Source organism: Plectropomus leopardus, chromosome 22 (assembly GCF_008729295.1).
Source record: "Plectropomus leopardus isolate mb chromosome 22, YSFRI_Pleo_2.0, whole genome shotgun sequence".
Lineage (NCBI taxonomy): Eukaryota > Metazoa > Chordata > Actinopteri > Perciformes > Serranidae > Plectropomus > Plectropomus leopardus.
In genome coordinates this window covers 19,558,997-19,571,000 of record NC_056484.1, presented here as the reverse complement: position 1 = coordinate 19,571,000, position 12,004 = coordinate 19,558,997, and the positions used below count along the sequence as shown (strand labels likewise).

Here is a 12,004-nt window from a genome sequence, read left to right as displayed (position 1 = left end):
ATTACTTTTTTCCTACATTTGGGGGTGTCCCAAATTTCTGCCATGGGTTTTCTTGCTCATTTCTGTTTAGGCAGACATGTATGTGTGTGTGTGTGTGTGTTTGTGTGTGTGTGTGTGTGTGTGTGTGTGTGTGTGTGTGTGTGTGTGTATTGGAGGAGTTACAAGGGTGCTCAAAGAAGGAGGGCCCTGAGTGAACCCTCCCTGTCCCCATTGGTCTGCACAGGCCCTCCCTACTCTCTTTTAAAAGCCTGTTTTCTCACCTGAGTTACAAAATCGCTGCAGCTCTTCCCTCATCTACTGTCAGCCATTTGTCTGTAGAATACACTTATAACAAAAGAAAGTAACAGAACAATCCGGAAACCTCTTTAAGGAACTTTTTTTGGATTAAGTGAGTATGCCTGCTTTGCTTGAGAAATGTCTTATGTCGTATTGTGCATGAAATATGTCCAACTTTCAAATGTGGGTCTTCAAAAATGACAGTATGCTTTTTGTCAAAGAATGGAAATTCTTCTCTAAATTGTTGGGTTTTTTTGGAACAGAAGTTGTTTTTTTTCTTCACTCCTCTTGCTGTAGCAGGGTGTGTTTGATGAACACACATTGGCTCTCTGTTGGTGCAATGCACATTGCTGGAAGGAATTTTGCTCTTAGGTTGTGGCTGATGCAAGACTTTCCTTAAATGCAAGTGTTTCCAGAGTGAACACACAAAGTATCAAAATGATCATTTCAAAGAAGGGATCTAAGATATACTCTTAAAGCTTTTATTTGGAAACTCTGCAATAGTTTGGAAATCGAGAGCAAATCTTTTCCATTATTTTTCAGCTTTTCTGTTTTCACTGATTGAGATGAAATTCAATGAAGTTAATGCAAGTCTTTTGCAAAATGAATTGGGTTTTTTTCTTAATCTTGCTAATTCAAAGCAAAGTCTAGTTTGTGCTCGTTGTCCTTTTACTGCTCTAGATTACTAGGTGAAGCTGCTGTCAAAAGGAAGCGCGATCACTGATAGGTTTCGTTGATTTGCTTGTGTCTTCCTGTTTTCTAATTTCACAAGCCACGATGCATGTGTTTGCATGTTGGCTTCTGCTTTAAAATCAGTTACAGAATCTTAAGCAACAAACTCAAAGGTAAGACGGTTTCACCTAACCTTTTGAAAGCAGAGCAAATTGGCTTGATTTCATTCAAAAACATGATAAGAAGGCAATGAACAGTAAAAGAAGAAATGGCCCAAAAAATGAGCAACAAAGTACTAAAAAAGTACAAGAAAATTACCCTAAAATTAGTTTTAAAAAAATTGAATATTTAAAAAATAAGGAAAAGACAGACAAAAAGAAAGTATGAAAAAACAACAAAAAACAAGGCAAACAATGCAAAAAGTGCTTATAAATGATATAAATCTGTAATTATGATTATTCTATTTTTTTCTCTGAGCCTTTTTCTGTCCAGGTTTTAAAGGGTTAAAGAAATAGTGAAGTTGAAAAAATAAAAATAAAATATTAAACAAATGAATCGTAAGTTGTATGTCTACATTGCATTGTAAAACATAGTTTTTGTGTTTTTGTTGGGTTTTTTTTCTTACTTTTGTTACGTGTTTAAGCTCTGTTTTTTTTTATGCTTTTTTGGCCATCAGAACTACTGTTTGGCTTCACTCTCACGGCTCTACTCGCAACATTTTTGTCCACAGCAGAGAGCCCTTTTCAACAGAAAAAAACCCACTGACCGCTAATATCATGGCACCAAACGGCAGACAGACATTGTTTGGGATTTGCTTTGTAATGAAGCGTCCAGCTTGGGGAAGTTATGTAATCATTAAAGACCAGTAGAAGCTTGATGTCCTTGCCAGTGTGTGGCCTGGGCCACACTTAGCATTAAAATACACAGCTGTAAACACAAGTGTTAGGTCATCCCAGAACACTCCGAGGACACAATGAAATCCAAACACTCGGCCACTTTCAGAAGTGATCAGGGATGCATTTGTGTGCATACAACATTAACATGATACCTCTCGTCTCTGCAGTGTCGTTAGCAGTTCATTAGCATTTTTTGTTTTTTTGTACCCAGTATGCAAATGGTCCTCAGCAGTCCTCTGTGAGGCCAAATGTGTCTTCTGTTTGGGAGGATTCATTGAAATGTGAGCAGGAGAATAACTTATAATTGGCCACTCAAGATGTATTTTGCACATTATGTGTGAATTGCAGTCGGTTTCAGCTGTGAAAAATGTGATTCCACGTCAGAGCCGGGCCTTAGTGGCACGCTGCCAAACGTGTGCTCTCCATAATGCTATGGTTGTAACAACAGCAGCATGAAACTCAGCAATGCGTGAAGTTAACCAAGTCAGACAGGTTAATCCTTTTGGCAAAGGAAAGTGAAGTTTGTCCTCCGTTTCTCTCTCGCCACACAGCGGAGAGCGACAGTGAGAGATTAGGTGTACTGGCCTGTGTGATGTGGTTGTTAACGGTAATGTAGCCGCTTAATCTCTGGTTTTAAAGCAGTCTACTTCCGAACAGGAAGATCACAGGGAAAACAGCAGTCAAAGACTAAACTTGGTTTAAAAGAAAGTTGAGTCGTCAGCCATGTTGGGTCAAGGTGGAGAGTTTTCAACACCCCTGACTTTGTTTTCAGCTGTTAACCTTGTCTCTCAGTGGAAAGCTTTCTGTGGATGCATGGTGGCACGTTGACTGTAAACACATTGTCATGCAAAGAGCCTGCTGCAACACTACTTCCCTTAGTAGAAACTGTTGCTCAACGAGCGTCCACTGGTAGTTTTACCAGATGATGGAAAATAACCAAGTACTACTACAATTTTGTAGCAATGGTACTTCTCTTACTTCCCTTTTATACTACTTCGTCATCACCACATTTCTGATAGGGATATTGTAGTTTTTACTCCACAACATTTATTTGACAGTTACTTTTCAGATCAAGATTTTATGAACAAAACCAACGATAAGTTAACAAAATCGATCAATTGTCAACTAGAAACATAATCATCAACAAATGTGATAGTCATTTAATCAGTTTCGATACGTTTTTAAAGAAAACAAGTTAAAATTCTCTTGATATGGCTACTTAAACGTGAGTATTTTTCGTGTCCTATAGCAAATTGAACATCTTTAAATTGTAGGCAAAATAAGACACTTGAAGAAGTCATTTGAAGATGGACTTTTGCCAACACCGATCAATATTTTTCAACATTTCCTACTGACATGGTTTTCTTATATGTCACAAATTTTAAAGATTCTACATTCAGCTTCCATTAGAAACAACTTAAAATGTGAGATTGAATGAAGACAGTTGGCTTTACAAGTATGAAATGTCCAAAATAGGATAGAGAAGTTAACAATAGTGCATTCATTTTTATTGTTACATGTTACACTTACACAAAGTAAGTAATGGTATATTGTAAAATTAATAATTTATGCACCAAACAACTAATCAATCGATTGAGAAAATAATTAACAGATTAATCAACAATGGAGATCTTTTTTCAATGGAAGCTGTATTTATATTAAAAATGTATATTACGCTTTTACTTTTGTTGTGTCTTTCGGCTCTTTGTTTCTTGTGTCTTTTCTTTTTTCGACCATCACCACTGTTTTAATTCACTCACACCACTCTAGCAGTGCCATTTTTGGCTGCAGCAGACATTTGTTTTACCAGAAAACCGATTGTAGTTAACTTCTCTACACCAAGCGGCAGACAGACAACGTTAGCAATTAGCTCGTAAACACAGTGCAGCATTTAGCCACTAAAGAGCTAGATTCCCAGTTCAGGGAATGACACTACCTAATTGCTGCTGTAAATACTTTTACACAAAAGAGAATTTCAAAGCTACACTTTTCTCATGTGACACCTCCTTGATTGTGTACTTGTTTCTATAGTTTGTTTTTCCCTGTTTGTCAGTGAGTAGCACTTGGGATCTTTCTCTCCACCTAATCAAAGAGCCCTTTGTGTTAGTGAAGGACAGCTCTGTAAAAAATTTGGCTGTTGGTAGCATTTACAATCATACAGGCTTTGTTCACTGTCTTTGCTCCCCTTACATAACTTAATGATGAATACTGCAGATGGAAAATGTCCCCCCCAGTTTTTTTCTTTAATGGTAATGGGTGAGGCTGAGCAAAGCAGCACGAACATGAACAAGCGGCCTGTTGATGGTGGCGGCCTCTTGAACTCATTGCATCTTTGACCTGGTTTCAAGGTTTGTTGACTTAACTCCCACTGGCAACCTCCGTGTACATCAATATTGTAATGTCTTTGTAAAGACAGAAGAGTGACATCATTTAGTATTTTATTACATAATGTATATTACTATCAGTCATTTTCACCAATATAGCTTTTATACTACAAATCAAGCTGGTTTAAAAATGAAAATAGCATGAAAGCTAACATCAGCCCTGCTAGTGTTGGTGAAGCTTTATGAGGCGCCAAGGTTGCATCACGCCCCAGCTTTCCCCTTCAAGGTAACATAACAAACAGTCCCTCAGTTCCAGGAAATGGGACGGACTGATTTGCAGGGTAAAGGGCCCCTTTTCACTATTTAAGCGTTCTTCATCCAAGGCCAAAAGGCACTGCTGAGGCCAATAAAATCAGACAATACATGCGCTTACAGGCCTGTATTCAGCTGAAAATGGCCATTCATGTGGTGAACATGAGCGTGGTGTTAAGTTTCAAGCCTTCGGCAAGTAGCAACCATTGTCAAACACATGTTCAAAACCACCTTCCTCTAATGTTTCCTGTTTCGGTTTTTTCTGTTTAGGTCTTTTCTAAAAGCATCTAGCTGAGGTTGAGGAAGACGCACAGCACCGCCTTGTATAATCTAAACCTAGACACTCTGAGAACCCAACTTCTCCGCCCCTCACCCTACTCTGAACCACCATGCCGGGAGCCGTGGACCGTATGGAGCTTAGGAAAGTCCCCACAGAGGCTGATGATGACAGCACCGACAGCCTGGACGACCGCTACACAGAGCCCATCGACTCTGAGAAGGCCACCATCGACAGGTTAGCAACCGTGATGCCGAGCTCTCTATTTCCTTCCCCAACTGACAAAGCACCTCCAGTCCTTTGACATTGCTGCCTATTATATTTCTGTTAATTTATGCCCTCTCATAATTTATAAGTGCTGATCCTATGAATGCCATAACCCACTTGATCCAGTCAGGTTTCAATAGTAAAACAATTGTTTCTGTACAGATCTTATGATTGATTGACCTTGTTTTTTCTGTAAACAGGTTACACCGTCACATTTTCTCACATTCTCCAAATTCCTGTCTTAATGCTTTAGTAGGTAACTCTTATATAACGTAACTTTTTGTCTTGTATGCGTAAACTGTTATTTAATGCTGACAGTAGTACACAAGGCAAATAATCTGTGACAAAAATCAGGTTCTCTTGGCAATGAAAACCTGTCCATCTCTCCCTTGCCAACAGCAGTGTACACGACAAAGTGTACATAGTTTTGGATCCTATCTCTCCCCCTCAGAAAAGTCGCTATGATGTTAACTCTTGTATTATCTTGGTTTAATTCTTTCCTGTTAATTTTTTTTCGTTGTCTGTCTTCCTATGTGAAAGTAAAAGCTTGCTGATGTCATTTTCTGTGTCTACTTGTCTAGTTGTGTACACTTTTGTTAGCAAAGAAGGAATGGGCAGTTTGTTTGTTTTTTTCATTGATGTGGTTGTTTTTCAGCCATTGTGTCTGTAAAGCTCCCCCTGAAGCCGCTCGCGAAGATATTGAGGGGAGGGGGCTGCACAACATTTGTATGAGACTCCTCCCGGCTCTGATTGCACTAGGAGGAGCCAGAGGGACCTGATTGTGTTACAGAATATCTACCTCATGTACTTCTGTCAGGATTTTTGGCAAATATGACAAAAAGATAGTTTTTATAAAAGTTGCCTACAGTAGCTTTAAGTTACTTGGTAAGCTATTCCAGCAAGCCAGCATGTACAGCAGTTATCACTAATCTTATCAAATACAACTGAGTAATTTTTTTTCCTACATGTCAAAATTTCTGCAGTCGAAAAGGTCTATAATGCCTTTTTTTCATTCCCTAAATGACTACCACCAGCCATTATGACATAGCAGCTTTGTTTGTAAATTTGCATAGAAGCGATGTTTCCGTCAATGCTTTAAAAGGTGAGAGGCCAAATTCACCCCAACGTCGAATATTTTCCCTCCTTCCTGTAGTGCTATTTATCAGTCTAGAATGTTCTGGTGTGAGTGCTGAGTGTTGATGACATCGGCAGTAGAGATGGCCATCTTCTCTCCAACATAATGGAACTAGATGGCGCTCGGCTGCTCATAGCAAGAAAACATAAATAAATAAATAATTGGAAAAACTCAACAGAAATATCCCTTTCCAAATATCATGACCCCGCTTCTTAAGATAATCCACAGTCCTTAACATTGTGAGTGGTTTCATGTAGGGTGAAAATCTTATTACCAACCTGGGTATTATCAAGTTTTTGCATCACATGAACTCACATTCTTCAAATTCCTGCCTTATTCTGACTTATCCCAGTAACCTGTTTAATTATGTAAGCATAGTCTTTGTGGAGGTGGAAATAGTCATTTGGCATGACAACAGACTAAGAAGCGCAACACTCTCAAGCATTAATACATGTATTTTTATCAGTAATGGGTATTTGGAGCCGACAAATGTAAGATTAAACTAATTACTTATCAAGTTAAAGAGCTGCTTTGACTTCAATGCAGCAAGTCAATAATTAATTAAGTTAATGACGGGCAGTGTGACTTTTAGGTGGCTGCTCAGAATGATCTAACAGTGTTGATTGACAAGCAAGTGGTGACTGCTGTGATGTGGCAAGTTTTGAGTTTGTGCACTTCAAGAAAATTAAGCACCCAAAATTAAATGACCAGCACTGACAGAGGTCACCTGATTAAAACTGACATCTTCCGTTGGCTCTTGAAGGCAACACAAAGACTCCAGCTGATGGTGGGATGTCAGGTGTTGCATTCCCCTAATCAGGCTCAGGGGGTGAGGGGAGTAACAATAAAGATGAAATGGGCATGGGTGTTAAAACAAAAGTTTGTGATTTTTTGCAAAAACAAAGAAATAAAAGTGTCTTAAATGGTCTTTTAACATGTTAACATAAATCTACTTTATTTAAGAGCAAAGAAAGCAACACTAAGTTTAACAAATGAGGTTGAAGTGGTTTTTAAATAAACAACTCAACCACAAGATTGACACCCTCAAAAAATGGAACAAAAATCAATGCTTTTGGTGCACGGCAACACTTTCTTCCATCTGCAACCCAACACACACACTGCCACACTGGCTCTGAGGTCCGGCTTCTCCAGCCCTTATATGCTGCTCGCTCCTAATGAGCAGATTAAGCTCAGGTCTGCTGAGTCACTCTCTGCATGCTGAGGACAAGGGGATGGTGGCACCTGGAAAAGCAAACACACAGAAAAGAGCACACCCACCTCTCCACCCAAAACACCTCCTCCTATAGGAGCAAGTATGTGGGTTGCTTAACCCTTTGCTGCCTTAGCAAATTGTCTTGATTTCTTTTCATAATATGGGAGGGTGATAAGCAACTTAACAGGGAATTGCCCAAAAAAATAGCAGGAAATTAATAAAGACAGATACAAGAAAATACCTGTAAATAAGCAAAAAATAAATAAATTAATAAAATAAATTGACCTCAAGAAACTGTGTATTTAACTGCAATATAATTAAAAATATACAACTGAGAGAAATATAAATATAGTTTTCAGGATATTTTCCCCCATTTCATGATGATATCACTGTATCACTTTTTACTATTTTTTAAAAATATATTTATTTATTTATTTATTTTGCAGTTTGTGGGACATTTCTTGAAAAGCTGTTCTTTTTTTCTGTGTTTTTGAAAGAAATCAAACCAGTTTCCTCAGGTTTCAGAGGTTTAAACGCTAGTGAAAAGCATTTGAATGCAGCAGAAGAAAACTTAAAGGGTTAAGGGCCCACAAATACACAAACTAGTTTTATAAATTTTGATTTACCAAATGTAAAATAAAAGCTGGCATAAAATAAAGTTAACTGTCTACAGTGTATGCATGCCTTAATTCACGTTTTTTGTTTGTCACTGCAGTCAGTTTATGGATGACAATGATGATGCAGAAAGCCAGAAGTTCCTGTCAAATGGGATGATGAAAAAGAAGAAATACGAAGAATATCATGAAGAATATGTAAGTAGTTAGTTACGTCCTGATTATTTAAAAGGCAGCTCTGCAACATGATGGAGCCTGTTAGTCACTATAAGAGCGACCACAATGATTATCAGAAGCATGTTTCAAAATATGTTCTCAAACCAAAAATATATGCTCTGCAACCAATCACATGACACTGTAGAAAATGTACTACTTATATTTGCACACAAACATTTCTTGTACAAACACAACTTTGAATTTTGTTTAGAGCATACTAGACTAAACAGGCATTCTGGGAAATGCTGGCAGTTACATGTTAAAGGAGAAAATGGGAGAAGTCAATAAAACTTAATAACTACTGGAAATGCACTTAGCAACTGGCATCCGACAGTGTATGAGAACGTGAGGCGTAATTTTCCTTTAATTACAGCTTGCTGTTTATAAAGAATTTACTATTGGCATTCAAGTCTTGTGTGTATTGCTGCACATTGCCAAATGTTAGCAGTCTTTACTATGTCAACAATTACATTGCTCTAGTTTCAAATGTTTTACATCTTTCCTTTCACTCTGAGCAGCATCCTGGCCACACCTCCTTCGGGATGTCTGTCTTCAACTTGAGCAACGCCATTATGGGCAGCGGTATCCTGGGCCTGTCATTTGCCATGGCAAACACTGGAATTGTGCTCTTTACGTAAGTAGATTTTGATATAATTTATCCAAAATGTTCCAATTTTCTGTATTGTATTTATTTTCAATTTTTTTTTAACATGTCGTTTATTATACTTCCAATTCTTGAAAAGTGGTGCTGAAATAACCTTTAGGCGTAGTTTACTAACACAGTTTTTAGTTTAGTTTAGTTTAATCTTAATAACAGGCATGTTAAATGTTGATGGATGGATCTTGTAGGGAGGGATGGTACACATCAGGCTACATGATGAGTGAGGACTTTTTACTTCCAATAGCAAAACAAGAATGTCGGTTTCCTGTGCTCTAATGATTCATTGGTGCCATAACACCATGTCTTGAACAAGTGTCATTATCTACTGTACAGTTTACTGCCATCAGTAAAATATAGTTTCTAAGGCACTAAATGTTAACCACATATAAGTGTTTGCTTGAGTTTTGTTACATCTTGAGACGTTACAGGTATACTAGCATTTCTGCAAATTGTAGACTACTTATAAAATATTAATATATGATTGTTTTCTGGAGTTCTATAAGGTTAAAAAAAACAAGAACGAAAAGTCTACAACCTCTAATCAGTTACTGTATTTAATCAGTGATTGGTATAAAATTACAGTTTTTAAAAAAAAGTCTACAGCTATGCTTGCATCTCTCCAATGCTGTAGACTGCTTAATTACAAGAGTGCTTCAAGCTAAATGCTTAAGTCAGCTAAGTGTGATTTATCCTATAGCCTCATGTGAGTACTAGAAACAAAGTTTGCCAGCTGCGAGGCTAATTTATGCAATTAGAAATGTGAAAGGCTTATGAATTTATGCTGTGTAAAATGTTGTAGGTTTATGCTAATAAAGTTAGCATGTTGTATTGGGTTGTAAATTGTCAACCTTGTGAGTTGTAATTGACCTATTTTTTGTATTTTGTGTAATATTCTCACTATTGAGCAATTTTTATATGTGTTTTTGGTGTAATTATTTAATCAATTAAACTTAACTGCACAGAAACTTTGACACAGTGGCACAGAAACCCCACTGCCAACTCGTGTTTTCGTGCATTAATGGCAACTCAGCGTTGCCATTAATGCAAAACCGCTAACATTTGCTATAGTACAGTGTAGACGGACAGGTATGTTATTCATTTTGCAGGTATTTAGACTTAAATTAAAGTAATGAAAAAAATTAAAAGTTGAACCTGATGATGGCGCTAGATGCAAAGTCATGGGCTGGAATAAAGTTTTTTTTATCCTGACAGGGTCATGGATGTGTGTAGCCTACTAAATTTAATAAAACAGTTGGTGAAACATTTCATTCTAGACAACAAATGTCCTCCTGCTGGTGGCAGGAGACGTCAAGGGATCACCAGAGTCAAGTATATGTGTTGGACAGAATGAACTCTTGTAAAAATATAAATGACCAGATCATCACATTACCATGTGGAACATAGTGTAGAGCAGCTCTGCCACACAGAAATGTTTGACCTTCTGCACCCTAAACCCTCAGTACCACGGCCATCTTTCACCCAGTGCTGTCTGGCCGATGCATGTGCACTATTAGCAATCATGGGTGCCCTTCAACATCAGACACCCCTCAGCCCCCCTCTGTATATTATCCATGCCCGTGCTGCGTGACCACCTAATGATCAGGGGATGCATCAGGGAACAAGAGAGCACTTCTCTGAAGCTCAGTGTCAGTGGAGCAGAGACATATTACAGTAGCTACTAAAGTAATTTTAGCAAATAGGGAACTATAATGAATTCCTGCCACTCTCTGCCAGTAAATTTAACACAAAACACAACTAGCACCAAAACCCCCATCTGTATGACTTTGCAACTTTTCACTTCCCCAGACTCTAGATTGATGAATTCAAAATACCAAAGCTGACTTCATAAGCAGGATTTTTTTTTGGCATGTCTCACTTTGAACTGATCACTTGCTTTCTCTCTGTGTGCAGGGTCCTCCTTGTCGCTGTGGCCATCCTCTCCTTATATTCTGTACATCTGCTCCTTGTAACAGCCAAAGAAGGAGGTTGGTATTTAAATTAATTTCAGATTCCTTTTTGGAATAACCTGGGGTCACATGATGGCTCTAGAGGGTCAAGAACTGATCACCTAAATAGGGAACAACAGTCTGATGCAAAGAACCATATTCACTTTCCTACAATTTTGCATCTTTCTGTAAAAAAATAAATAAATAAAAGTGACAATATTGAATACTGTTGAAAAATAGGCCTTATATGGTATTGTCCTTGGGTTCCATTATGGACCCATGCCCATTTTCAGCCTATCTACTATCCACATGGGTCCCACATACAAATGTTGACTAGGAATTATGACATAAACTCTATGACAAGGGGTCAAAATGAGATATTGCTTTGTACTGAGGGGACATAAGCCAAAAGCAGTTAAAAGCCTATGCTCTAGAACAGTATTGGCAAAACTATTTTTGTACTGATGCATCTCCCTTGTGGTCACTGCCAGCAGATGTACATTAGACTGAATTTGCTTTGGTGAATTTAGAGGAACAAAGTGACATTATCAAATATGCCTTATGCTTTTATTCACTTATTCACATTGTCTTTTTTGATGCCTGAGTTGTTTTCATGACTAATTTAAATTGTCTGTTGTGACAGGATCCCTCATCTATGAAAAACTGGGAGAGAGAGCATTCGGGTGGCCTGGGAAAATGGCAGCATTCGGATCCATAATCATGCAGAATATTGGAGGTTGGTGGGGATTGTTTTGGTGTATATGGTTGTGTTTCTTAGCTTGAATTTAAAATTACAAAGGTCAATTTAATGCAATTGCTAAATCTATATTTGCATGTAATGTTGCTAAGTTTGTCTGTCATGCCCTGCAGCCATGTCCAGCTACCTCTTTATTGTGAAGTACGAGCTGCCGGAAGTGATCAGAGCCTTCTTGGGTCTAGAGGAAAACTCTGGGTGAGTGTGTGTACTTAAAAAGATAAATATTTCTTTGTGTGTGCATATAGGCTCTGACCTCATTTTAACCTCTTTATTGTGTTTGCAGTGAATGGTACATGAATGGGAACTACCTGGTGGTGTTTGTGTCGATCGGAGTCATTCTGCCTTTGTCTCTCCTTAAAAATCTAGGTAAGGACCCACTTTACAAAATCTTCTAAAACCTCTACTGACTTGAAAAAAACAGAATCTAAGTCACCTTCT

General features: G+C 38.1%; 1 protein-coding gene across 1 annotated transcript in view; it reads left to right on the top strand.

The window, feature by feature from the left end:
• The first annotated feature begins 263 nt into the window (after nucleotides 1-263).
• Nucleotides 264-12,004, top strand: part of slc38a4 (solute carrier family 38 member 4) — a 28,863-nt gene continuing 17,122 nt past the window's right edge. Inside the window, exons 1-8 of the mRNA XM_042511029.1 lie at nucleotides 264-388; nucleotides 4,751-4,994; nucleotides 8,088-8,184; nucleotides 8,721-8,836; nucleotides 10,775-10,848; nucleotides 11,453-11,545; nucleotides 11,680-11,761; nucleotides 11,850-11,932. Coding sequence (XP_042366963.1) covers nucleotides 4,870-4,994; nucleotides 8,088-8,184; nucleotides 8,721-8,836; nucleotides 10,775-10,848; nucleotides 11,453-11,545; nucleotides 11,680-11,761; nucleotides 11,850-11,932 — 670 coding nt within the window. The 5' untranslated portion in view covers nucleotides 264-388; nucleotides 4,751-4,869. The remainder of the gene's footprint in view (nucleotides 389-4,750; nucleotides 4,995-8,087; nucleotides 8,185-8,720; nucleotides 8,837-10,774; nucleotides 10,849-11,452; nucleotides 11,546-11,679; nucleotides 11,762-11,849; nucleotides 11,933-12,004) is intronic.